We start from the raw sequence: 27,816 nt of genomic DNA, 5'->3' as shown, positions 1-27,816 counted from the left end.
CAGCATTGGAAGAGACCTTACTGAAAAGTAAAATTACTGAAAGAGAAATCAGTCCTGTGTCGCCCAAACCAGGACAAAAGGAATCACCCCAGCCCTCACCCAAAGGCCCAAGGGCCGCCCGCGGTGCTCCTGCCCCGGCCCGCTGCGAGCCCCGTGCCCTGAGGGAGCCCGCCGGGCCGAGGGAGGGGCGGTGCGGGGCGGTCGGGGGCGGTGCGGGGCGGTCCTGGCCCGGTCCCGCTCCGCCGCGGGCTCCGTTCCGCCGCCGCCGCCTCACGTCAGTCTCGCGGTGCGCGGGGAAGTCTCGGCTGGCGCCGCGCCTCTCGCGGGAGCTCCGGCCAAGATGGCTGCGGCGCCGGGCCGTTGAGCGGGGCCCCGCGGGCGGGCGGGCGCTTCGTGGCGGGGGATGCCGGCGGGACGGGACTGAGAGCGTCCACCCTCCGGCTGCGGCGAGCCTTCCCGGCGGGGCCCCGCCGGGCGCGGGGCCGCCGCTGGCGATGACCGGAGAGAAGCTGCGCTCGCTGCGCAGGGACCACAAGCCCAGCAAGGAGGACGGGGACCTGCTGGCGCCCGGCGAGGAGGAGGCGGCCGCCGCGCCCGGAGGCATCTTCACCGGGGGGCGCGGGAGCAGCGGCAAGGGCGGGCGGGCCGGGGGCCACCGCATCTTCAGCAACCACCACCACCGGCTGCCGCTGAAGGGGGGGCCGGCGGGCGGCGGGACGGGCCCGCCCGCCGAGCCCGACAAGTGCCCGGCGCAGTTCCCCGTCCATGAGTGCGTCTTCAAGGGGGACGTGAGGCGGCTCTCGGCCCTCATCCGCACCCAGGGCATCGGCCAGAAGGACAGCCACGGTGAGCGGCCCGGGGGGGCGGCGGGCGGCCGCCGCGCCGTGGGGAAGGGGCCGCTCGGGGGCCGCGGCCTCTCCGCCCGCCCCGGCCCGGCCTGAGGAGCCGCCGCCGGCGTCCCGGGGGCGGGATGGGGTCTGCAGGGGGGCGCCTGGAGAAGTCCTGGGGGTTTTGGTGCTGTGAGTGAGGACGGTGCCGGCTTTTGGAACGACGTGGTGCTGGGAGAGCTGCCTCTTACCGGGGCTGCTTCATGCCCCCAAATCTACCTCATTTTAAAAAAAAAGAAAAAATTATTTTAAAATGCCTGAACTGTCACCTGTCTGCTTTCAGAGGGGAGAAGCTCAGGAGTGGGTTCCTTTGGCTCTTGGTGGAACTATCTTTGATTTTCCCCCAGGCTTAAAAACAAACCCAGAACATTTTGTTTCTCTAAATGCTTTAGTTCTGTGGTTCGAAAGAGCCAACATCTTGCTCTGCTCCTCTGCAAGCCTGGGCACAGAAGGGGCCTGCTCTGGGCACAGAAGTGGCAGCAGCAGAGGTAGAATTACGAGCCTCCTGCTACTCTATAATGCATACACATTTAAAGTCTTGTAGGACGCTTTAAAATAATATATATTTAATTTGGGGAATATTTTACACTGCTAAAAAACAAATCGGTCTGTCAAGTCATCGTTAGTTTCATGGTTAGTTTTCATCTCTGGGTTTCCTACCTCTTTCAAGAGTAACATGATGCCTTTCTGTTGGAGAATGCTAAGTTATACCATATGTGGGATCTGGAGAAGTTGTGATTAAAGGGTACAGTTACCTTCTTTTTCTGATTAAGAGATAAATGTTCCCTTTGTTTTACTTAATTGTGTTATGTAAAATAAAAAGGAACATTAAGGTAGAGCAATCTTTGGGATTGGTACGATGGGAAGAATAATGTAATTGGAAATTAAAGTCACGTCCATGGTAACATTAGGCACTCTAAAATACAAACCAATGTATGTGGAGTAATATACAGCTCAGTTTTCTCAGTCAAGATGGGGAGGAGTATTCCTTACAACTGTCGTAACATTTTTCTAAGTATGTTGTTATAAATATAGCTACAGATATATTTATCCAGCTATCTTCATTCCAAAGGTTGCAGCAAATACTGGTAGAATGAAAGCAACAGACTCGGGAAGAAATTTTCTCACTCAGTGTATTCCTTCTGCCGACTTCTCCCCTACACCTCCTCCAGTTCCTCATCAAATAACTCATCATCATAAGCTTTGATACCTTTACTTTGAGAGCCCTTCCTGATCCCTCTTTGCTGCACTATCCTCTTCGATGTGTATCACAAACATTGATACCGCCCTTTTTTTAATATATATATATATACACCTGCATGTTAATGTGTATATATATATACATAAAAATTTAAAATGCACGTCTTTTTGCTTTCTCAATGCTGTAGGAAGTAGAAAAGCTTTAGGGGATTTTTCTCATTATCTTCCCCCAAAAGATTAAAAAAAACCAACCCAACAACGAAACCCTCAATGTCTTGACATACCAAAGGCCTGACTAATATTTCCTTGTTATTGTTTTCTTTCTGCCTGAATCCATCTGTCACTTGTTTACATATTTGAATTGTGAGTTGTTTGGGGTAGAGAACTTCAGCTCCCAATTATACTCAGAAATAAGCCAGAAGAATCCTAGTACATGATAAGGAAGTGACAGAGGGGAGAAAGAACTTCTAGGAACAGTTATTGTTTATATTTCAGTCCCATTTTTAGCATGCGGTTAAGTGCAGAAAAGCCAGGTCTTGTAGAATGTTAAACTCCTGGTGTTCTGATAAAACAAGCACTAGCTGTGTCTGTAAATTGAGTGCACCCTGCTGCGCTCTCTAAATTAACCAGAAAAAACAACCCATTGGAAGGCCAGTATCGTTATTCCAAAACCGATCAGTTTCTTGGGGGAAGCTTGTATGTATACCTATTAGATTACTTTTATTTTTACTATAATGTGCACTTAAGAGCTTAAACATATATTCAGAATAAAAACACGTTACGTTCTGGAATAGACAAATAAATCTTATTGCTGGATTACTCTTGGAAAACAGGGTCAGCTTTCCTGTACATGTGCCAGGTTCCTTAATGAAAGGTTAAAAGCTACACATGCACGTGCCTGCGGACAAATACTTTATTTTATGTGCATTTTATGCCCTGGATGTGCATGTGTGGGACTTCAGGTCTCTTGTATTGCTTCTTTCTTGGAATAAGAGCCTGTAGGTGTGTGATTTGGGGAGGGCAGTGTATGTGCTCATTTCTCAAAGCTATAGATAGTCATGAAGTTGCCTTTAGATGGAAGGCAAAGGTGAGATTTGTTTATATGGTGAATCAAGCTGTTGCCAAAAGAGAATGAATTTGATTGCAGCTGTTCAAGAATGTGCCCGTTCATGTTCTAGTCAGTGTCTAGAAGTGATGATATCAAACACATTATCATTATGATTAAATTGCATGGAGGTCATCAAAACTACACTTCCACGTGAGCCACTTAATTATTTACAGTGCCCTCTTTCTTACAGCTCTCTTCCATAGGTAAATGACATAGTTGTATATTTACACCCTTCTCTGTCTCTCCAGCAGCTGTCTTGTGTAAGGCTACTTGTTTTCATGGAATCTAATGCTTACGGTTGTGGCTTGTGCTGTGGTTCATTGAAAACCTCAAGCTGTTAGAACCGTCTGTGCAACTGGAAGAAGTGAAACTGCCCTCTCCCGCCCTCCTGCCTGTCCTGGCAGAAATGCTTAGTTGCACTGTGCACTGGCTAGGAAAAATTCATTAGTGCTGGAGTTCACCATTTTTTTTTCATCAGGCTGATTTTTACCTGGAATTATTCTGTGTGCTCTGGATAGTAAACGTTCCAGAGGAGCCGCAGCTGTTCTTGCCTTGGTGAAGCAACTAAGCATGGTTTGTATTTTAGGATCGGTGGAACTTGAGGTTGCAGTGCGATAGAATTCCAGCGGAGTGGTTCCTTTTGAGTCCTGTAAATACTGGTACTAATTAATTTATCGGTCTGTGACTTTTATCATCCAAACACTAGTAAGAGCGTAATAGTGTGGCTCTGTTTCGGCAGCAGCTGCTGGGGTTGGGTTTACATTTTCAGATCCTGCCTCTCCCAAAGGAGCAGAAGTTAGCTTGTCCCATAGTGACAGCCAGGTTTCTGAGCTGCAGCGTGTGGAAAACCTTTGGCTGCTGCCGGCTTCAGCCCCTGATAAGTGCTGCCGCTGCTACTCGGTACGCATGGTTGGCAGTTGTTGCTAGATGGGAGACCGTGACAGCACTGGTCTTGTCTTTTTCAAGACATTTGTCTTCCCTCAGTTTTTGTGGGCAGAGCGAAAGCTTACCTCTGCTTAAAGACTACGACTAGACAAAAGCAGAGTCTTTCTGCTTGAACAGCTCTTCCCTTTCTCCTGCTGGGGGGAAGAACCTGAGGATTGCATGAGGCATTCTACGAGCCCAGTGATTCCTCACCATAATTCCTTCGTTTTGTGACATAGGGCCTTACACAGTTTGGATGGCTTATTTTGATAAGTCAGGAGTTAAATTTGCTACTGATAAACCCCATTTTGTTTGGCCCAAAGAGCATCAAGACCCGCCAGATTTATCAGATCTTAAGACAGATGATTAGTGATGGAAGTTTGTAAAATGCTGTTGCAGGTTTGATTTTTGGATGTGCCAAAGCTAGGGTTGTGTCTCGGCTCTTGCTGGGACTGCTTTCCTTTGGGGAGGAGGTCAGGGAGGTACTTTTGTAGAGCAGCATCGGAATTTTGATGGAATAAAAACATATGTGAGATTACTGTGGTGCTTACAGGGCTTAGTGTGCTGTGTGCCTGCTGTTAGACCACTCCATCCCCAGTCCTGTCCCCACGCTCCAGCTTTCCAGAGGAGCTGTGTGCTGCTGTGTCCATGCTTGCTGGTCCAAGTTAAGAGTTGTCTGGAGAGGAGTTTATCAGGGACAGTGAGAAAAAGGCCTGACTGGCCAGGTAGTCCAGAGGGATAGGAACTACAGTCTTTCTTTCTAACTCTCGTAATGTCCCTCTTCTATGTGTTTGCCTTGCCTCTCCTCCTTACCCCCTTTCCTAAAGGTGCTTTCCTGGATTACCTGTTAGTGTGGCTCCTCTCCTGTTAGTACAGTGGCTAACCTCTTATTTCATCTTCCTGATATTTGTTAAACCTTCCTTAGACTCCTTGCCAGGGACTTGCTGGCTAAAGACCAGCAAGCAGGAGGTTGTTACCTTTTTTCAGCTTCCTCATAAATACTTTTTAATTATTTTTTTTTTCTTCTGGAATTGATAGATTCTAGTTTCTGTGCTTTATTGCTTATTGTACTCAGTTTTTCTGCGTGCTCCTCTTCCTCTCCCCCTTGTCTGCTGTGTCCAGGTTTCCTCTCTAATTTTTGAATTGCATGCTTTTTGGTGTGAAGACAATCATAGAGTCAAAGAAAAGTCTGTGCTGGAAGAGCTCTCTGAAGGGGATCTAGTCTGACCTCCTGCTCAAAGCAGAGATAACACCAGAGTGAGATCAGGCTGCTCGGAACCTGGTCCAGGGGAGTTTGGAAATGATGCGTCTTATCGCACAACTGCTCTTTCTGCTTTTTGGCTGAATGAAATCCAACGGAGTTCTCAGGAAAGCTGTCAGGGGCCTGGTCATCTTTCGTTTTGTTGTTTCTTGCCATTATAGCAAGCTGGCGTAGCTGCTGGAGCTGTCTGGCTCTGTGTTACTCACCGTTTGAAAGGTGGGGTGTTTTTTTTTTAAATTTAAGGTTTATTAATTAAGAGAAAACTTAGTGTGGAGCTATTTTTATCTATATATCCCACTGAGGTGCTTGATAAGGTGAGGAAGATGTTTACCCCTGGCTTGTATAATTTGAATTTTCTGGGTAAATGGTTTGGCTCTTTCTCAAGTTTGTTCCGCAGTAACATTGTTATTTCAGTCACTTAACAAAGAATGGCTGCATCCATTACTCTAAATTATGTTTTGGCTCACAGATGTTACAAGAATCTATTAATAGAAAATGTGAGGTTAGCTTAGAGTGTGCATAATGAACTAGGATGTTGCTGTCTGTGATGTTGCTAGTGACCCGCAAGAATAATTTGTACTCCACGTCGAATGGCTCATTCAGAACCACTTAGGAACTCTGCCTTTGACTGCTCGCCTATCTTGATCGGAGATTGCAGGATACGGTAGCATGCCGGCAATCACGCTGTACAGCAGCCTCTCAGTGTTTTGCATTGCATCTTTTAGATGTACAGGACATCATCCTGTGCATGTAGCAAGTACTTACTGCTAACACGATACTGTAAAATAACCCTAAAAATCAAGTGCGTTTGTTGTAATTGCAAAATAAATTTGTTTTCCAGCAATTTTTCCGTTAACTCCACTAAGAAAATGTTTAAACATATGAACAGAGCAATACAGTTAAATGGAAGAATTTTGCATCCTTAAGCTACATAAATAAAATGTATCAGAATTATGGTAGCAGCATTAATCCACAAAAACAGCTTACAGTGCCTTATAGTGCCTATTTAAGAACAGAAGTACAAAATGTGTCATATGCATAGCCAGGAAAATAGTCATGTTTGTAATATCTGCTAATAATCTCGGAAGCTTTCTTTGGAAACAAGGCTTTAAAAAAACCAAAAGGCTTTTTTGCGGTGAAGTTACAGTTACTTTGCAATCTGTCCAACACCGTATTAGTAAAAATTCTGTACTAAATTAATAAAGTGGGGTCTTAAAATTTTAATCAGTATCATATCTTTGAGTAGCTTTTAACCTAGATATGTCATTCTTTGTAAACTATCAGACTTTTCAGACCATGATAAGTGTAGAGGTTTGGGTTATCTCTTGAAGATACAATTGGACCTCTCTGGCGGGAGTAGGTTTCAGGATGTCATTAGAAAAAAAAACCTCTTGGCCCATGAAATGTGTTTCAGTTACATTTTTCTAAGCAAGCATTTGGATTAAATTTGTTAAAATAAATATAACTGCTCTGGTGTGTTTTAGTGTGTTCCTTTGTTAGGTCGTGTAGCTCAAGTTTCTTAACATGTAACATTTCAGTCGTATGTGCAAAATCCTGAAGGAATTGCAATGGATTCTGTTACGTTGAAGCTAATATCTTCTTATTTCTATTACTTATTTTAGGAAACACTCCTCTACATCTTGCTGTGATGTTGGGACATAAAGGTAGGTAAACCCATCAATTTTGTTAGCTCTTAAATTATCCTGAAGATTTAGGGGTAAGAGGAAAACAAGATTTTTCATTTTTCCTGAATGTGATCTTGTGTTTCAAGCTAGTTCAAAGCTGAGGTTTTTCTGGAAAGAAGGTACGTGCAGATTCAGGAGAGAAAACTTGGAGAGGAAATCAGAGCTGTTCTCTGGGCCCAAATCAAGGAGCCAGGTAGTGAGTGGGGTAGGGCAGAAGGGAGTTGTAGCAGTTGGAATCTTTATGAGCCTAGAACAAGAACGGTGGGTGGACCCAGCTCCGCTCTTTTTGCAGAGTTAGAAGGGAATTGGGAAAGTTGGAATATTGTAGAAGACCGAGAAGCAACTGGAAGCACTGGAGGCAAGCATATGCATGCCTGCTTCCCCTGCAGTGACTGAGCAAGGAGGGAATACACTCCGTATGTGTAGGCAGGGGACTTATCTCTGTTTTAATGTGCAATTAATTCATGGTACAGAAGAGTTATTAATTTCTGTTTGTGTGACAATACCCTTCCTCTTTGTCAACCCTTTTCTGGTTATTAGTGTCGCTGTGTTTGTTACTGCTCACTAGGTGATGTTGAACAACCCTGTGTAGCTTTTTCCCAGTGAAGTGAATCAGAATAACATCCTCTAGAATAAAATGACTCCCGTTTGTGGAAATGTAATTGCTTGCCTGCTTTTTGTGTAGTCCCTCATTTGCTGGATTTGAATTTCTGACTTGGTGTCCAGGCTGCCCAGTGCGGGGTGCCGGACAGCCTCCAGGACTCTGCAGCCTCTTGGTTCACGATGGCTCTCCTCTTTCCAGATACCCTTTGGGTGTTTCTTTACAGCAGAATTTCAAGGCACAGGATTTAAATTTCTACTTCAAATGGAAAGTATAGAAGTAGACATGTTTCAAGGCTAGGAAGAAACCTGGAGCTTGATTGTTCAGTCTCTGCGACAGTAAAATTCTTTCTCACTACTGAAACACGAATGGCTTGGTTCCATTCAGCCATGTGAGTGCGGTGCCTGGTGCGTGGTGCTGCTCCATGGGAGAGCTGGTAGCTGAATCGCCTGGCAGATCTGGAGAGGGGAACGCAGGAAATGCAATAACTCGTCTTAGGATGCTTTGGTAATACGTGTGAAGTGATCTAAGATAATTGAGAGTTAGAGGGGGAAGCAATTTTGAAGGAAGAAGGGAGAGAGGTGGCTTACACAGAAGAGGAAGCAGCAGAGCTTGCTGGAGTCTGCCAATATTGGTCCAGCCTGTGAGACTTCTTAAATTAATAAAAAAAAAAAAAAAAAAAAGACGAAGAAGAAAAGAAAAAGAAGATATGCAACAACTTTTAGAGATAGCGGTGCAGCAAATATGTTTTACAAGTGCCTGCCTGCTAGAACTCATGGATAGGAGGTTTTTTTCAACTTGCAAAAAATGGTGTTTAATCAGAACTGCTGTTTGCCGGTGAGGGTCCAGAGTAGAGGCTTGGAACACCAGAACGAGAGAGAGGCAAAAGCCTTTCTTTAATTTCTCAGCCTTAAATAAGGTGTTTTTCTTTCTAAGACAGATTTTCATTTTGTAAATACTCTGTGTTTTCAGGCAGCGGTGCTCAGCTGTGTACATGGCTCCAGTTGTGCCTTATTGCAGTGTTTGTTTCAAGCTTTACTTTGTCACAGTCATTAGTCAATATTTACAAGTTTTACACTGTTGGATGTAGAAGGGCTTGGGTGGTTTTGCTTAAACAATGATTAGCTGTTGTGAAGGGACACTTTCCATACAGCTACGACAGTATCATAACACATTAATAAATACAGACGACTTCGGTCAAAGATGCTTCTTATAATAAAACTGATAGAAAAGAATTTACTAACTTTAATTCAGTACGGTTGAACATTTATTCTGAGTCTCTCGTGAAGTGTGGTTATTTTATCTTTCAGCTCCAGGATAAAAAGCAATCTGTTCAGCACTGACAGATTCCCAGGATATGAGTTACCCTCATGTATAGCATAGCGAGGAGAGGAGAGGCATTTCTTCCCTCTACTCCTTTTCTTGTTGGTGCATGTTTTCGATGTCAGTTTGCGGTTCACCTCTTGGCTTCTTTCCATATAGTCCGTCACCCTGTGTGTAAAGCCCTAAATCCTTTCGGATGTTCGTGGTGAGCCTTTGTCCAGCTTGCCTGAAGCAGGGCCATTTGTGCAGGACATCCAGCACAATACCCGGTTTTACTCTTTTGATTTTGAGTCCTGCCTGGTCGTTGATCCACCAAGAGCCCCAGGTCCTTTCCTACCTCGTTAGTCCGTCTCGTGCATATCAAAGGTCAGTTTTCTGTCTTTCCGGGGTGATGCGTACAGACCGTTCAGCTGGATATAGCAGCGTTACAGCCAGTCTTTTCTGAAGCCCGGGGTGCATTTACATCCTGTTTGTTTAACTGGAAATGTAATCTGGCTGGTAAATGTGAGCTTATTTGCCTGCTCGCTGTACAGCGTTGTTCTTGTGTTAGGCACTATATTTCAGCAACCATAAAAATACCTCTCTGTGTTTGCTGGCAAAGCAGTCAGGGCTTTTGTTTATTTACCAGAAAAGATAGTATATTCACCAGTGAAGTATCTCTTCCTTTCCAAACACTGTGCTTGCCAGTGACTCATGGTTGTTGCATCTGGAATGACTAGTGCGGTTTCCTGTAACACCTATAGCAGGAGAATAATTCAGGAAGTTCCTCTGTCCGTCATGCCTGCCCATCCTATTCGTAATGAGACGTTCCTTCAGCCTGCAGCTCCAGTGTGCTACTGCGATGGGTCAGGTTGATTTTAATGAGATATGGAGAGGAAACTTTCTGTAGTTGGAAACCGAAGAACCGTTTCAAATGAGGACAGCTCATTCAAACCATGGAAACGCTGAAAGCTTTCTTCTCTCATTAATTTTAAGGACTCTTCGTCATTCCACCGTCACCTTTTACCTGTAGACAGAGAAGGGAGCGCAAGTTGAGCTGTGACTCGGCTAGGAACTTGTGTGGCTTTGAGATGCTAGCGTTGCTTTATCGGCACAGCGTGTGCGTGCCGAGCATCGGGGACAGCAGTGACGCACACTCTGACTGATGCTCTTGGTGAAAAATGTAGCGCATGGCAAGCGTACCTCTCTGTTGATGGAGCGCAGGACCGCGAGTTGTGTGCTCTATTATCAGTGCCCCAGATAACCACCATGTTAGTTCTACAACCCCTGTTCCTTGCTGTACAGCCGGTTATGCACATATTCAGAAGTTTCCTAGGTCAGAGTGTGCTGGTTTGCTCGCTTTAGATGCCATCTCACCACAAGATGCTGCAGCACGTAGAGATGTGTTGGTGCCACGGCTTCATCTGCCTCCCATACACGTGATGTTCTCGAGATGCCTGAAGTCTGTATCTCCATGCACATTTCCAGCAAATCGGTTCATCACTCACCTCTGGGCAACGGGGGCTGAGGTAGAGAGGGGGAAAACCGTGCACAACTTCCACGTGTGGAAGACCATGAAGTGTTTCTTGGTCTGTGGGGTTGTGCATGAAGTAGAGAGAGCTGATGTAATGCTTTAAAAAGATTTGTTACATAGTTGTGTGTGTGTATATGCACATACAGATGTGCAGCTTTATAAAAAGCAAAACAGAAGAAGCAGAAATGGTTATGTGATTGGTGTTTGATCTCCAATTATGTTTTCAGTGCTAATGTTGAACAGGGAAGTGCTGTAAGTATTTACATAAATGTTTTTCGTTTGTTTAAAGTTTGAGTCAGAATCCAGATATGTATTTTGATAAACTGTTTAATATATCATCAACTAATTTTGCTTTATTGTTTCCTTTATTATGAACTATATTGCAATATCCTTGATGTTTACTGTAAATAATTATTACTCCTTTGTTACAGAATGTGCCCACTTGCTTTTAGCCCATAATGCTCCAGTAAAGGTGAAAAATGCTCAGGGATGGAGCCCTCTTGCAGAAGCCATCAGCTATGGAGACAGACAAATGAGTAAGAACCTCTGCTCGCTAACTAATCAGAAATTGAGGTCTCATTCAGAACAGGAACATAAAAGGTTTTCAAGCTAGATTTTTTTTTTATAATACTCTATCTCTCTGAAGAGTTTATCTTAATCAGCTGAACTTTTTTATATCTAAATATGATACAACAAGCTGTACATGTGTCCATTTCCTTGCTAAGAAAGGAATTGCATTAGGATACATAATGCTAAATAGAGTTAAGATTTTGCTTAAAGGGGTTGTAAAAGCTATAAACTAGCATTCTGTATTTAAAATTGGAGTTACAAGGTCAGAGTGGATTTTAGCTGCATGGGATCATCTAATTGGAATTGCTGCTCCATGTGGTCATATGTATATTTGATATATCAATTGGCAATGGTAAATTGCTTTTCTGTTGCATCTCAGCAGGTCAGTAGGCAAATACGGTGATTGCCTACGGAATATCTCTTTGGTGGGAAAGTTACTCTACTGCTATTCACTACTGGATGGTAGTAATAGCTGGTATTACCATGTCCCATAGCAGAAAACTCACTATATATATATACACACACATATATTAAAAATAAAAATATGTTAATATATTAATTTATTATTAATATATTAACATATATATTATTTATATATAAATAAAAATCTGATAATATATTAATTTATCATTACTATATTAATGCACTAGTTTGTAATATACTAACAGCATCCTACACGTCACCTCCTCAGTACTAAAGAATTTTTGCAGCGGGAGTAGACATTATGCAATCTGTAGCTTGTGTTCAGTAACATACACGTGTACCCACATGTTTACTAATAGACATGTAAAAGACCTCTTGACATGATTGTGTACTTTATATTATACATAATTATTGAGCCTTTTCTTCCTGTTGTGATCAGAGTAGGCTATGTATAATTACTAAAACTTGCAGTGAATTTCTCCAAAGTCTGATGAAATGTTACGTTTGCATTGTTTTTTTTCTTTAAGATGTTAAGTAATGGTACTAACATGTAATTACAAACAAATAGAATACATTTACCTTATAGTTCATTTCTGTTTAGTTACAGCACTCCTAAGGAAGCTCAAACAGCAGTCCAGGGAAAGTGTTGAAGAAAAGCGACCTCGATTATTAAAAGCCCTGAAAGAGGTAAGTTCAAGGCAGTTGTGTTGACAAAACCAGCCTGTGCTGGGAAGCAGCGGCTTCTGTTCATAGTATGGACGCTCTGGCAAACTGTAAAAGAGTTTTTCACTTGCTTTTGCAAATCTCTTTTGCTCTTAATAGCAGTCTTGGCTTACAGTGTCTGTTTTAAGGGGTCACAGTTAAGTGTATTTTTAAGATAATACTTTCTTCTCAACTTCTAGAAATTTAAATAGAAAGGTTTGTGTAAGATAAGCCTGCTAGTCGTCTTTGCAATCTAAAAGTTAAAGTTTTAATCTGTATTTATTTCATTATATTCTTAAGGCTTTCTTAAATCCTTTGTTTTAGTGAACAATTTACTGGTTTTGTTTAGTCACCAGTCATGAATGACACTTTCTTTTCTTGGTTAATAAGGAAAGAGATTTTTGGTTTAATTCTCCTCCATCTACACGCAGCAGCCGATTCTTCGCGAGCACAGTGAAACATTCCTCAGCTTAGGGAAACCAGGAAGGAAAGCCCTTTCCTCCGTTTCAAACTGCTGCTCATGTGCTAAAACTGTGGTTATAAAACGCAGGTGTTTATTTCCCTTTGGGTGGGGTGAGTTTCTCCTGACTGGTCAAATGGTAAAATATGAATGAGTTTGCAGAAATTGGGTTTGAGTATAAATTCATGTACTAACAGTAGAGAAAAAGTTTCCTTTGTTTGGCAAAACACAGCTTCTGCCTGTCTTTCAGCAAATTTTACAGTTGTCATTGTGACTAAAAAGCTTGTTAATCTATTCTTCTTTTCATCTCAGCTAGGTGACTTCTATCTAGAGCTTCACTGGGATTTTCAAAGTTGGGGTAAGCGACTGCATGTTCCTTTCATAGGGAGATAATATAATCAGCCTTCAGCACGCTTGTTCTCTCAAGCTTAAATTCTCTTCTGGTTTGCGTGTTGGAATGTTCACAATCCAGTTCTCGAGGTGCAAGTTATGGAGAAAGGACAGCCAACTTTTTTGCTGAATTATTTTTGCTTATTCATTTTAGGAGCTGAATTCTCTTCTATAATCCAGTGACACAGTATGGGGGGGAACAAGCTGTTGTTTACTTTAAGGTTATTGGAAGAGTGAAATGTTAAAGTGTCTCTGTCTGGTCGATTGGTGTCACTATAGATCAGTGGTTTGAACGCTTTAGTTGAGTGACTGGACTTGGGGCATTTAATCTCCTGAATTTCGGGCTGTACTCTGAACGGTGACTGTCAGTTAAGTGCAACTGTGTGGTAGGTTCTTCAAACCCAGCTTCATTTTAGTGTTTCTTTTTGTGACTCAATAAGGTTTAGCATTTTCTCAATTTCCACCTCCTCTTATATGCAGAAGAAAAATCTAAATAAATTAGCAAAACTGTGTTAGCAATGATCAACATGCCTGAATCATGTCAAAATATTGGAAGTGATACTTTCTGTTACTGGTTGAACTTTAAGTTAGTAATTTTATATACTTTCATACAGGCATAGTCTATGTATTTGTTGTGATATACGCCTCTTCCAATGTTCAGAGGAGGAACGAGCAGCCAGGCTGCCATCAGACTTGAACAGATCTGGAACACACACCCCATTTTTCTAGGTGGCCTACTGTGTGCTGTGCGTTTGATGAGTGGCCTTTTCATGGAAGAGTCAGCATAAAAAGTAGCTAGGCTTTCGGTTGGTACAATGTATAAGTAAACTATCAAATCATAGAATTAAAATTTCAAACAGCTAGAAGATGAGTCATTAGAATTTATAAATGAATTAGCTGTGGCTGAGGACATTCTAAACTGTCCTGATGCTGCAGGTAGTCAGTACAATTACGAAGAAGTTTTGCATTTATTGAATAGAAACAGCCCTGGTATTAGTCAGTTGTCTTTGCATTGGGATTCTGGTGGAAAATGGGTATGCTGTATTTGCAGTAATATACATTGAGATTCAAACTGATGCATAGTTTTAATAGAAATACACTCGATGTCCTAATTGCACTCTCTCTCCTACCTTTAGTGCCTTTACTTTCCCGAATTCTGCCTTCTGATGCATGTAAAATACACAAACAAGGTATAAATATCAGGTAAGTACTGATTGTACAGTGTGTTAATCTGCACGTTAGGGAAAACGCTGGACTCCAGCGTGGTCTGAAAGAAATCACCGAGGAGCCTGCAAAGGTGTGGAACGGCATCGTGTTTGTACACGGGTGTTAGAGGCAAGGGCCGGTCTGAGCTTCAGACTCTCTTTTTTCTCTATTGATCTGAATTTAACTTCCGCTCCCAAATCACTTAAAATACAAAGCAGAGGCACTCAAGCTGTATAAGGCGCTATCTACCAGACATGACGATGATTTATTGAAAAAGAGGAATTTGGTATTTTTAATGCAATTTCAAATAAATGAGCTTTCCGTAGTTTGTGCAGAAATGTTGCTGCTCCAGTCTATGTAGTGAAAAGAGTGGTATAGTTTCTCTTTTTGAAGTGCTTAATGCAACAAATTCACAAACTCAGTAGAGTCACAAGCTCAGTCTTTTCTGTCTTTTTCTTTAGGTTCCAAAGTTTAAAACAAACAAAAAGTCAAGAATATGATTCTGAAGATTCAATCTGTAGAAAATTTTGTTCTATGAAGGCTGTTAGCAGGTGTCAACTGACTTTTTAGGTCAAATCTGAGTCTGAGACTATTTTTGTTCCCTTCTCATTTCTGTGTGCTCGGCTTGTCCGAGTCTGGCACTGAGTGGAGATAGCTGCGGATTCTTTCTTGACTCTGAGGCCAATCTATGCGGAGTGTTAAGCAGTCACCCTTAGAGCTGGAGCAGTCGCTAAATTCAGGTTCTTTAACACTCTTTGTTAAAGAAGTAAATGTGCAGTGCTGGGCTAACGGTTGGACTTGATGATCTTAAAGGTCTCTTCCAACTGTAACGATTCTGTGATTCTATTGCTGGAGATGTCTTTGTCCTTGGCTCCAACTCCGAGTTATTCAGGTCAGCAGAAGCATTTCTTGTGTTGGTGAGGGGAAGAAATAGAAATAGCAACTAAAATTAGTCAAATAAAAAGAAGATCAGTCTGTTTCTTACTTCTCTTCATAATTCGGGTCATGTCCTAATATTGATACTCAAATCAGTGGCTGCTTCTCGTAGAATAGGGTGGTTGTATTTCTCAATGTGTTTCATGTACTAGCTATATAAATTCTGTCACTTCCTTGTGCTGGCAGCTTTGACATAAATTTTTCTGAAGCAAACTTTACCTTTTCCTATGAAGTTTGGAATGCAGTTATAATGGTAGAGATGTTATGATGTGAAACTCTTTAATAGCAATTTTTTTTCTTTCTGCATCCAGGCTTCACTTGTGAAATATTCTATGAAAACTTAGGCCTCAGTGTGTTTGGTTGTGATTTAAAAAAAAAAAAAAAAAAAAAAAAAAAAAAAGAAAGCTTCTGCTTGCAAACTGAACTTCATGGTGTAGTTGAGTGTTTATGGGTAGCTTCTTCTAAAGTATTGGTATATTTTCCCAGGCTGGACACAACTCTCATAGACTTTACCGACATGAAGTGCCAACGAGGGGATTTAAGCTTCATTTTTAATGGTGATGCCGCACCCTCTGAATCTTTTGTAGTTTTAGACAATGAACAAAAAGTTTACCAGCGAATACATCATGAGGTAAGGATCTGTGTGAAGTACCTCGAGCGTTTACTTTACATCAGAAGTCTGACTTATTTTATTTAACTAAATGTGCTTCTCAAAAAGACCCAAACAAGCTCCAGAGAAATGCAAACCAAAGGCTTTTTTGTTGAGCTGTTATAACTTAAGCTGTAGAGGTGACATAAAATTTTGTTATGAAAAGCAGTGCTTTTGAATACAGACTTCTAAATGAGGAAAAAGCTAGAATGTGAGTCTTTTGGGAAGATCTTTTATCATTCTGAATAGGCAAATGTATAAATATGTTTTATGTCATGAGGCATGCTACTTTTAATCTTTGCAGTGGGCTTAATTTAGGGGTCCTCGGGTGGGTTTTCAAACTTGCTTGTCGCTGCTTTGCATCTGCTTACTCACTCTGTGGCCAGTGTAGTTGTTAACGACGCAAGGGGATGACTCACTGGACCCCTTGTATTGAGTCGACTTTTTAGTTATGGCTTTATCCACCAATCACTTAAGCATATGGATCTTTGCCTGTGGAAAGGCTGTCGCTGCTGAGCTGATGGATAAATCGTGCTTGGATGCCTTATTTGCATTAATATTTAATATTAAACTATTTAGTAACCATTTGGACAGGGCTTCTATAGAACAGTTTCAAAATGCAGGAAATGCTAGTTCTGGGAAAAGTTCCAAAGGAAAAGGTTTATTGATTTTTTTTAATTTTTTTTTTTAAGAAGTAATCATTATTATTAATTTCTCTTCCGTATTTGGGAATTTTTTCTGCTAGGAATCTGAGATGGAAACAGAAGAAGAGGTTGACATTTTGATGAGCAGTGATATTTACTCAGCAACATTATCAACCAAATCAATTACCTTCACACGTGCCCAAACGGGATGGCTTTTTCGAGAAGACAAAACAGTAAGCCTAAAGAAAATTTCACAAGCCGCATTACTGGAGACAAAATAGTTCAGACAGCCTTTTGATGATGTGGTTGGGAAGAAATAAGGAGAAAAAGAGTAAGATGTTCAGGACAGAAGAAGAATGTCTCCCCGTACTCCCCCCAGCTGTCACTAGTGTGAGCACATAGAGTACATATCACAGAATCACAGAAACTTCAGAGTTGGAAGGGACCTCTAGAGATCATCTAGTCCAACTCCCCTGCTAGAGCAGGATTGCCCAGAGCACGTCACTCAGGGCTGCATCCAGGCGAGTCTTGAAAATCTCCAGAGAAGGGGACTCCACAACCTCCCTGGGCAGCCTGTTCCAGTGCTCTGTCACCCTCACCGTAAAGAAGTTTTTCCGTGTATTTGAATGGAACTTCCTATGTTCCAGCTTGTGCCCGTTGCCCCTCATCCTGTCACTGGGAACCACTGAAAAGAGTCTGGCACCATCCTCCTTCAGCCCACCCTTTAGATACTTATATGCCGTAATAAGGTCTCCCCTCGGCCTTCTCTTCTCCAGCCTAAAGAGTCCCAGCTCTCTCAGCCTTTCCTCGTAAGGGAGATGCTCCAGTCCCTCCATCATCTTAGTTGCCCTACGCTGGACCCGCTCCAGTAGTTCCCTGTCCCTTTTGAACTGGGGAGCCCAAAACTGGATGCAGTATTCCAGTTGTGGCCTCACCAGTGCAGAGTAGAGGGGGGAGAATGACCTCCTTCGACCTACTGGCCACGCTCTTCCCTATGCAGCCCAGGATGCCATTGGCCTTTTTGGCAACAAGGGCACATTGTTGGCTCATGGGTAATTTACTGTCTACCAGGACCCCCAGATCCTTCTTCTCAGAACTGCTTCCCAGCAGGTCCACCCCTAACCTATACTGGTGCTTAGCATTCTTCCTCCCCAGCTGGAGGACCTTGCCCTTGCTTTTGTTGAACTTCATTAGGTTCTTCATTAGGTTCTAATCTTAAATTGCTTGAATCTTAAATCTTAAATTGGCTAATCTTAAATTGATAATCATATGATAGACTGCCTTCATAAGGAAAAAGTAGCCTGGAAGAAAGATAACAAACTCTAGCTATTGGGCAGGGGGGAGAACCAACTGTACTGAAAACTACTTTATTGTAGAAATAGCATAGAATCACAGGCTGGTTTGGGTTGGAAGTGACCTTAAAGGCCACCCAGTGGCACCCCCTGCCCTGGGCAGGGACACTTCCCACCAGCCCAGGTTGCTCCAAGCCCCATCCAACCTGGCCTTGAACCCCTCCAGGGATGGGGCAGCCACAGCTTCTCTGGGCAACCTGGGCCAGGGGCTCACCCCCCTCACAGCAAACAATTTCTTCACAATATCTCCTCTAAATCTCCCCTCTTGCAGTGTAAAACCCTTCCCCCTCGTCCCATGGCTCCCCTCCCTGCTCCAGAGTCCCTCCCCAGCTTTCCTGGAGCCCCTTTAGGGCCTGGCAGGGACTGGAAGGTCTCCCCGGAGCCTTCTCTTCTCCAGGCTGAACCCCCCCAGCTCTCTCAGCCTGTCCTCCCAGCAGAGGGGCTCCAGCCCTCCCAGCATCTCCGGGGCCTCCTCTGGCCCCGCTCCAGCAGCTCCGTGTCTCTCCTGTGCTGATTCATTGCAGGGGGTGCAGTAAGGATTCTCTGTGCTCCTGTGTCAGAGAATGTGGGAAGATGGGAGCGCTCTGGGTCATTCTTCAGGAGTTCATTCCTGCGTCAGCCGTCTGACTGACCTGCAAGTTTTCAGCTTTGCGAAAATGGAAACAGCCACCATCGTAACTTCTTTGAGTACGAAGTGGCTAGCTCTGAAGGACTTTGGTTTTATCTGGATCTGTTCATGTAGTGCCAGTTATCTCAAGTTTGCGTCTGAGCTAGCGTTTCAGAACTTTTTTCCTTTAGAATACCAAATCCTTATTCTACGTGTGTAAATCATCCTTTAGCACAGCTTGGTGCTGAAGGGGATTTTAGTCAGATTTCCTTTGGCTAATCTTAAATTCTTAAACAATCTTTTCTGTCTTAAAGTTTCCATCGATACGAAACATCTGTTCTGATGGAGTTCTTGTGTTCGTGCTGTACATACCTCACTGGGATTGCCCACTGATAGCTCTTGTGATTGGTTGTGTAAACTATAACCTTTCAATCCTGAAGGTATCTTACTGCACTGAAGTGCAATTATTTGGATGTACAAGAATTTAGATGTGTTATTTTTATCTTCTGTGGGTCATTAATGTCCAATTCCTTCTGCAGGAAAGAGTAGGAAACTTCTTGGCAGATTTCTACTTGGTTAATGGACTTGTATTAGAGTCAAGGAAAAGAAGAGAACATCTCAGTGAGGAGGATATTCTTCGAAATAAAGCTATCATGGAGAGCCTGAGTAAAGGTGGCAACTTAATGGAACAAAATTTTGAGGTATACTGAAGTATTTTTTCACAGTATGTGAAGTTTTGCGTAGAATAATCTTTAACGCCAGCCATGTAGCAAAATCTGTAAATAATGTTTTTATTCTACTTTGATTGTCTTAATTTCAAAATAATGAACATGGCCTACAAGTATAATCATGGTGATATGTTAATGAATTACCCTGATTAGTGCACACATTGAGGAATTTCCGTGATTATACTGGATGTTTCAGTCTTAATTTGTCTCTTAGTAGAAGATTATGGGTTTGGCTGTGGCAAATCACTTTAACTTCCTTTAGACCAAATCTCTCTTGTGTAGAATGCCTTTCTGGTTTTCTTTTCAATCGTGTTTTCCTTTGGCGTCATTATAATGGACTAAGCCTGTTATTACCACCATGAAATCAAGAGCTATTCAGAACGAGCCAGACATCATCTGGGAACACGCGTACAGCCTTTTAAAAAAGATTAATTTATTTCTGCATTAGCTTGTGCTTTGTTACTTGTCATTCAGACGCTTGAATTAACTGATTAACCGATGTATTAAAACAGACAACTTCTATGTAAAATGCAGTTTGAGGCCAAATACCTAAATGGAGACTATGAGAGCAAGAGCAGGAGATGGAAAAGCCCAGTGAAGTATCAGCTCCAAACTGGACAGACTTTATTGCTGTTCTTCGTAGAGTTGAAGTACAGTTGTATCTTTTGAATGGCAAAATTCTAAGAGAATGTGAGGAAAGATAAACATGTTTTTCTGAACAGCCTGTCAGACGGCAGTCGCTTACTCCGCCATCGCCCAACACAATTACATGGGAAGAGTACATATCTGCGGAGAACGGAAAGTAAGTGGTTTTGCTTTATTAACTTCCTTAGACACCTTCAGATTATTCGTTTGGGGTTGCGGGGATTTTGGGGGGGGTTTCTCTAGTTTGTTGGGTGCTTCTTTCTGGGAAAAGGAACACAGTTTGATGTCCGGGATGTTTACCATTCCTCAGTAGGCTGGCTGGGAAGCTGATACCTGTATACACAAATAGTAGTATTGCATCAGCTGGCGATAAAAATATTGGCTGGGCATCTACCTCATACCCATGGCTGACATCTAAACGTTTTGAAAATACGCACGTCTAAGCTGGCGCTTTTTTTAAAGATTTTCTGACAAATTCATTTATCTTTACTTATGATAGTAATCAATAATCCAATTCACCGTGTTTTAAATAAAAGTTTATGATTTAATGAGACTCTGGTAGCAGCGTACAAAAATGCATACTTCTGGAGTACAAGGACATACCCATCTCCTAGTACTTTGCAGGGCGCTTTCCTGTAGGTGCGTAGCTAGGTACCAAACAGCTATAATTTAAATTAATTTACATTGGTTTCATTCGTAGGCGATGCAGGCAGTTGAGTGTATTTCCTAGGGCTGCGTGCTGTCTAGCTCCTCAATGTAGAAGGACCAAAAAATGTACCAAGTGTGTCCCATGAGTACCAGTGATAAAAGTCCTTTGTCCTTTCCCTAAAGACGTTGGACTGGCCTAGAGTCAGATCTTACTGGGGAATATGACGATATTACAGTACAGGCTTTCTAAAAAGGCACATGGATCTGGTTTGGTTTCATTTGGTTTTTTAAAACTAATTTAATTTTTTATCTATTTGAGCTAAAGTGAATATTCAAGGAGAATAAATAGGTTATGCTTGAACAGCTGTTACTATTGGGGCAGAAATAGGTATGGATTTCGCTTTGGTTAATAATCTGATTAACTGGAGGGAGTTTAATGGGAGATGGGGCTTTCTAGCTAATATAAGGCGAAAGAGGGAAAGATTTGTTACCTTACGTGTTACCTGTCTGTTCCTCTCCTATAAGACAACTTTCTGCCCTGTGTTTTCCAGCATTGCCTTCTAGTGATAGCAGAGTAACTCTTCCGCTTTCTCCGAGATCGTTTCATATTTTAGGCTGAAAGCAAATTAACCTTTCTCCAGTTCAACTTGGCACTTTGTTCACATGCAGACTATTAACATCTGAAATCAGCTGTATATATTTCTGCGTAGTTGTCATGTCTTTCTATCGTGTTTATTAATATAATGCTCACGAGGAATTATTTGAAGATTTTTCTGAAGTCATTTCCCTGTTTTTGTCTTGTCTCCTGGTTTAGCAAAACTCATGGCTGGTTCCTGACTCATCTTTACTATGCACAACTTTTAAAGTATTTGCTTTATTGTAGAGATTCTTTACTGACGTTTTCAAACCTGAGTCTTTCTTCCTTCCTTTAAACCCAAGGTTTCAGTGAGAGAAAAGCTGACTGTGTCTTTCTCCGCTCCCCCTTGCAGAGCTCCTCATCTGGGCAGAGAGCTGGTCTGCAAAGAGAGCAAGAAGACCTTTAAAGCCACCATAGCTATGAGCCAGGAATTTCCCTTAGGAATTGAATCGTAAGTCAAAATTATTGGCCGTGAATGTAGCTTATGTGTAGGAAATGTTTTAATGTGGTTATGAACTGCAGAATTCATCGTATCTTCAGATACGGAAATTGGAGGGTTTAAACCCCATGACAGAAGCCGTGCCGTTAAGCACGTAAGCTGTTAACGTTAGAGACCGCGGTGCTGGTGTGCGTGTTACTGGGAGAGCCAAGCGCTTATCTCGCTTGATAAGAGCAGAGGTCTGGCCGGGTTTATCATTAACTTGTCGCAATGACAATGTGCCTGATTCCACAGAATTCTGAAACGTTTTTGTCCGTAAAAAGTTATGTCCTCTAAACCAGTACAAAACCACGTCAGGTCCCTTATGCCCGTGGGGAAGAGGGTGTGCTACTATATGCTTTCGTCTCTCATGTAAAACGAGGACAAGAAATTAATATCTTGATGTTTATTTGTACACTTACGGTAATACAATATGGACCACTAAGAACTGAATGTGAGGGTGCCGATACTGAAGCCCTAAGGAGATCGATATCTAAGCGTGATGTAATTTTTCAACTCCTTTTTTATCACCTTGCTCTTTTGGTCATTTTTATCTTTTCTAGAGGGAAAGCTTGTGAAGCAAGAATTTGTAATGAAATCTGTTTTCCTTTTCAGATTGTTGAATGTTTTAGAAGTAATTGCACCCTTCAAGCACTTTAACAAACTTAGAGAATTTGTTCAAATGAAGCTTCCACCGGGCTTTCCTGTAAAATTAGGTAAGGTGACTACAACTCCTGTTGTGGCTTTCTATTTCCAAACAGAAGTATGTGCAAAACTGAGTTTTGGAAATAAACTCTCTTAGCTAAGAGTGTGTTGCTGTAGATCTCAGGAGAAATAAGTTAGTGGAAGTAACGATAGTTGGAAATCTGCAGCTGAAAGGCGGCTATAGTCCCGGTCAGGAAGAGAGCTCTAATTTACGTTTTCCTAATGCTAGGGTCTTGCTCCGAGTAACGTAGAGATGCTGAATTGTCCTTTCAGGAAAGGGTGATCTCAGTCGTGAGTTAAGTATTTTGTAGCATTTTTGTATTTCTTTTTCTGCAAGGATTACTGGCAATGTATTTTTTCACCTACAAATAAATAGAGAACTGTTACACTTCAACAAATGGAAATGTAGAAAGCAATTTATTTGCGGTATAATATAAACTGCCAAAAAGTCATAATGCCTTTTCTAAGTGTTACAGGATTTTTTGCGTGCCAGTAGGCTGTTTCAGCTAGACAGCTCTGAACAGACTCCATCCTGCCTCCTCTCGTGTTTGCCCAGCTCTGGTTATTGAGGACTGAATTTTCGCTTAGCTCCTGAAGTTAGCTATGGGCAAGCCAGTTTTATTGAGCATAACTCTTAAGTGTTCAGCCTCAATTCAAAATGGAAAAGGGTTATATTTAAAGCAAACATTAAAAAGATTTGCTCAGCCGAAGCCTACGTCGTCTTGTATCATCTTCAAGCCAATGTTCTCTATTTTAACAAGTTAATCCGTGTGTTCACAACTCCTTGGTTTCCATGTCATCAGTCTGCATCAGGAACGGAAAACCACTGAATTAATAACATGGACAGGTTTTGACTGGTGTCTTGAGTTGGGTATTGTTTCCGTGCTCAGGGTATCTCAGTATATTCTGAAATAACTTTCTTTAAACCACCTCCTTCTTCAAGAGCTCTGAATCGCCATGTGCAGAATACCAAACAAGCTTCTACGTCTTTAGCAAGTCTGAAGTTACAAATCTTTAGGTAACTATTGGTAAGCCTCTCTTGCTTTGCTCTTCATTGTACCGTTTTGCTTCCTCTCTAGATATTCCTGTATTTCCCACCATCACAGCCACTGTGACGTTCCAGGAGTTCCGTTACGATGAGTTTGATGAATCCATCTTCACTATTCCTGATGACTACAAGGAGGACCCCAGCCGTTTTCCTGATCTTTAACGAAACTGGAAGGTTCATGGTGAATAACGATACCAGCGTACCACAGTGAAAGCCAAGGGATGCACATAGCCCACAGATAGAGATAGAAAAGTGGGCCGTAAAGGAAGGGATAAACTTAATAATCCAGCAGAAAAGGGAACATGTGACAAATGACTGATGTACTGATACTCACTGTAATGGGCATCTAATCTAGTTCCTGATTTACAGCAAGTCTCCTGATGTGTCGTTCACACTTTTATACATCCAGTACTGCAAGCGTGGTAGTCTGACACCTCGATGACCTGAGAATACTTAACAGCTGTGAGGACTATCATTCGTTTTTAAATTTTTTACATTTGGTGATACAAAAAGCACTCTTGGACCATTAGCATAAAAGTTGAAATGTCTTAGCTGGATATTAGCCCTATAAAACATCCCACCATACTTAAGATGACCATATTATATTCTTTCAAGCTTTGTTTTCATAAATTGTAAACTATGTATCATTATGTATAGTTCCGTAATTTGAATGTTAGTCGAACGTATATTAGAAGGAATGCGTTTTCTGTAGAGGAATGAACCAAATGGTAACCATTAAACAGTTGCGTTTTCATACTGCAGTACACTTCAGAAGCAGCGTTCGCTCTGCAGGGAATAAGGTACCTCCTCCAGCGCCTGGGTGCAGTCCGTGGTGGTGCTGTCCGTGTCTCGGACCCTTCGTTTCCTCACCGAGCCCCTCGTTAATCCTCTTTTCCTTGGCTCTGCGCTTCCCTGCCCTCCATCCCACTGGCCTGGCAGTCCCTGCCGCATCCCTGCCGTGTCCATGAGCCTGCTCGGAGGTTCAGTAGCTAGAAATTGTCACTTTTTCCTTCTTTTGTCGCATTCATTTAGGAGACTTGCTCCATAATGGTTGAGCATCGACTAGGTTATCTTGTATTCACCCACTGGAAAACATGGGATGCGAAGGGATTAGAACAATAAGCTCAAGCATTAACCCTTCACATAGGAGAATTTTTCTTGAAGTTAGTTTAATTGTAGTGCACATTGAATAGGGCTCACCTTGGGAGGCTTTATTTGCAAATGCTTAGGATATTTCCAGATTAATTTCCTTCCTCTTAGTATTTGGAATAGGTCGGCGTTTCGGCACTCTCGCTTCTTCAGCTTATTCTCACTCCAAGTGGTTCCAGTCTCCTAATTTGACAATAATCCAGCTTTTTGGTCTGTTAGGAAGAATTTGTGCAAAAGGCTAATGGTGCTATTTGTTTGTATTAAGAAATTTAGATTAAAGTGCTGTGGTGTAATTGTACAAAAATGTAAATATTTTCAAAATTATATTCTTTGTGCACTGTAGTTAAAACTTTTTTCCTGGAAATCACTAGAGTTAAGTATCAAACTTTGTAACGAAGAGTACCATCAATGCTTAGTGAAGGTAACCAACCGAACTGACCCTGCAGGTGGTGGATGGAGGTGGCTCAGCACAAGGCAATAAAAGCTGACTCGTCAGGCACGTCCACAGGGCGGGGAAATACCTGTCCGAAGCAGACCTTCTCGCAAAACCTCTGGAAATCTGCGTAAACCCCGGGAGGCTGCTCTGGAGAAGCTCAGTGTCCGCGCTGGAAGTGGGTCCTGGTGAACCGCTGTCAGCAAAGTCCGGATAAAGTGGGGCTGATCCTCTCCCAGCGTCCCGGGAGACCTGCAGTGGGACGGGTGAGTGAGGCTGAGTGTGCAGGCTGCGATTGATACACTGGAGTTCGCAATTCAGAATCAAATGGAAAATAAAACTATGGGGGGGGGGTGGGGAAAGCAAAGGGAAATGTGGAATTGTAATTACTTTTGAAGTACTGTATCAGTAGCAGATGTTGAACCTTCACTAGGAATGACAGAACTTGTTCTTTCAAGTCATTATGAATTCCCGAAGCGTTCTCCGTCTGTGCTGTAAGTGGGGGCCCACCTCGTGCTCCTCAGCAGCAGCTGAGATCGGTACCGTGGGAGACGGGGGCCGAATGAATGTAGGCGGGCACCGAATCGCCCTGTGGGTGCTGGAGGTGGGGACTGAACATCAGCGGGGCCAAGCCCCGGTTTCGGGGTGGCTGCTGGTGGCCGGGGCTGTGCAGCGCTGCGGGGTGGCTCGGCCGGGGCAGGAGCTGCTGGGCAATCCCGGCCAGCGCAGGGAGCCTCTCTGCACAAGGTGAATGTCAGAAATCCTTTTTCTCAATATTACAGGGAAAGAGCCACGTGTTTCATATTATTTTGCCTTTTCGGTTTTTCCAAATTACCATCCGAGCGTGCTAACGTGGGAGGGAGCGTTCCCAGCTGGAGCCGGGTGCTTTGGGCCGTGTGGCGCTGCCAGGGACTGGATTCCAGATTTAAAAAAAAAACCCAAGAACAAAGCTTTTTGCGTCGCCTCGGAAGAAAAGGGAGGTTCTGTGTGTCTGCCTGGAGAGCAGCCCGTGTCCTCTGGTGGCAGACGAGGCGCCTGGCTCAGGCCACTGCACGTCCTGGAGCCGTTTTGGGTGGTTCCCACGGACCCCGGCTGCAGATTTTGTGGGGTTTTTTAACCTTCATGACTACACAGCTACTAACTTTGATACATTTTAAGATTTGCAGAAACTTTTTATAGCGGGTTGCTATATATTAAGGCTTGCTCTAATTTGGAGTGTCAGCAGAGAAGGGCGGACACAGATTTGGTGGACTTTGGTAGTCTTTTTACATTCGTACGGTGAAGGTACCCTGCTGCCGCTTCTCTTCCTGCGATGGAGCTGAACGATTCGGCTCCGGCCAGTTTGTCCTCCCCGGTCCGGTGACCGTTCTCGGGTTCCTGTGGATTCCCGTGGCAGCCTCGCGAGGCTCGGCTCGGTGAGCCCTTTCTCGGTACGGTTCTTTCCAGCTTTTGATGATGTGTTTTCTGTCAGAAACATTCCTAAGGATGAGTTCCGAAATGCAGGGCCGCTTGGGCGCGCTTTCCCGGTGGATGCGCTGTGAGCTGCGGGGATCCGCGGTAGCCAGAGGGACGCCGGGATTAGGGATTGTGTCTTGGGGGTCCCAGCAGCGCGGCTGTGCTGGCGCCGTTCTTCAGCAGTGACTGTGTCACGCCGATATCAATGTCTTACCCACCAGAACTCGTCGTGTGTTGTACGGACACAAGGCGCGCGTTGGTCGCTCCGGGTGCGCTGCAGGAGGGCGAAGCGTTCCTGGCGCCGAGGGAGCCCGCGGCTGCTCTGGGGCCACCGCTCTCCTTCACCACCCCCCATCTCCCCCCCGCATCCCTTCTGGAAACATTTCTTCTAGCAGGATTGACCAAGAAGAACTTAATTTTGGGTTTTCCCTCCTTCTCTTCTTAAGAGCGTGTCGGGTGTCGAGGGAAGGTCTGGTCCCCCGGGGAGGGAACCCATCTCCCAGCGGTTTTGCAGAGGTGTCCCGTGGCTGCCGCGCACCAGGAGCGGGGCGGCCTTGAGCTGGTCCTTTGAGCTGGTCCTTCGCCTCGCGCACGCGTAGGGACTGCTGTGGCCATGGGACACCACGGGCTGGAGGAGTGTCCAGGCCGGGGATGCTGTTCTGGGCACTGCCGGTGGTGGTGATGGCGTCCCTTCGGGATGGCCAAGGGTCAGAACTGCGCGGGTCGGGTCAGAATCGGGTGGTAAGATGCTCGTTGGCCCCGTGGTGGCCATGGAGGTGCAGCTGTGGTGGGGAAAACCTCAGTGCCGGGAGAGGCCACCCTGGCTCACAGTTTGGCCACTGTTTCTTTCTGGTCTCACCACTTTATTATTATTTTTTTCCTTGATGGCCGTGGGGTTTTTTTACAAAAAAGTACTAAAAACCAGCCATTGATTTTGGTAAACTGAAACAAGAAATCGTTGCAAAAGAATTCCCAGGGTTGTTTCTTAACCAAACTGTTTTACTGGTCTTCCAAAATACTGCTTTAGTTGGTGGCAAAGGGAATGTGTTTTCTTTTTCCTTTCAAGGAGCTGCTGTTGCAGTCACTGTACTCACTTTACTGCGACTCTCGATTTATGTAAGGAAACGATTTGTTACAAAAAACTCTGGATATATTTGTGCTGGAAACCCACCTGGTTAAGTTGATATTCACAGCAACTGTCTGTTTTTTTTAAAATGTATTTGTTCTTGATTTGTAATTCATGGGAGGATAACTGCATTATTTAATCTGTATTAACAAATTTCCTGTAATGCTGCAGTTTCATGTTTATTTTCCTTACAATTTGTAATTGTCATCGAAACAATGTCACTTTTTCGCATTTTACTAGTTCTCTGGTCCATGTTTTTAACTTACCTTCACTAATGGTAATTTTTGGTTGTATCATTTGTTAGAATAAAGACCAAAACATGC

General features: G+C 43.3%; 1 protein-coding gene across 1 annotated transcript; it reads left to right on the top strand.

The window, feature by feature from the left end:
- Positions 1–279: 279 nt before the first annotated feature.
- ANKRD13C (ankyrin repeat domain 13C) lies at positions 280–27,816 on the top strand. The gene is made up of 13 exons (XM_054212183.1): positions 280–846; positions 7,003–7,044; positions 10,934–11,038; positions 12,097–12,182; positions 12,970–13,015; positions 14,184–14,250; positions 15,676–15,820; positions 16,584–16,715; positions 18,981–19,142; positions 19,892–19,971; positions 21,452–21,550; positions 22,193–22,293; positions 23,362–27,816. Exons 1-13 carry the CDS (start codon positions 495–497, stop codon positions 23,490–23,492), a joined length of 1,548 nt encoding a protein of 515 aa, XP_054068158.1. The 5' UTR covers positions 280–494; the 3' UTR covers positions 23,493–27,816.

The sequence above is a fragment of the Rissa tridactyla genome, chromosome 8, assembly GCF_028500815.1.
Source record: "Rissa tridactyla isolate bRisTri1 chromosome 8, bRisTri1.patW.cur.20221130, whole genome shotgun sequence".
Classification (NCBI taxonomy): Eukaryota; Metazoa; Chordata; class Aves; order Charadriiformes; family Laridae; genus Rissa; species Rissa tridactyla.
This window is presented reverse-complemented; position numbering and strand designations above follow the sequence as displayed.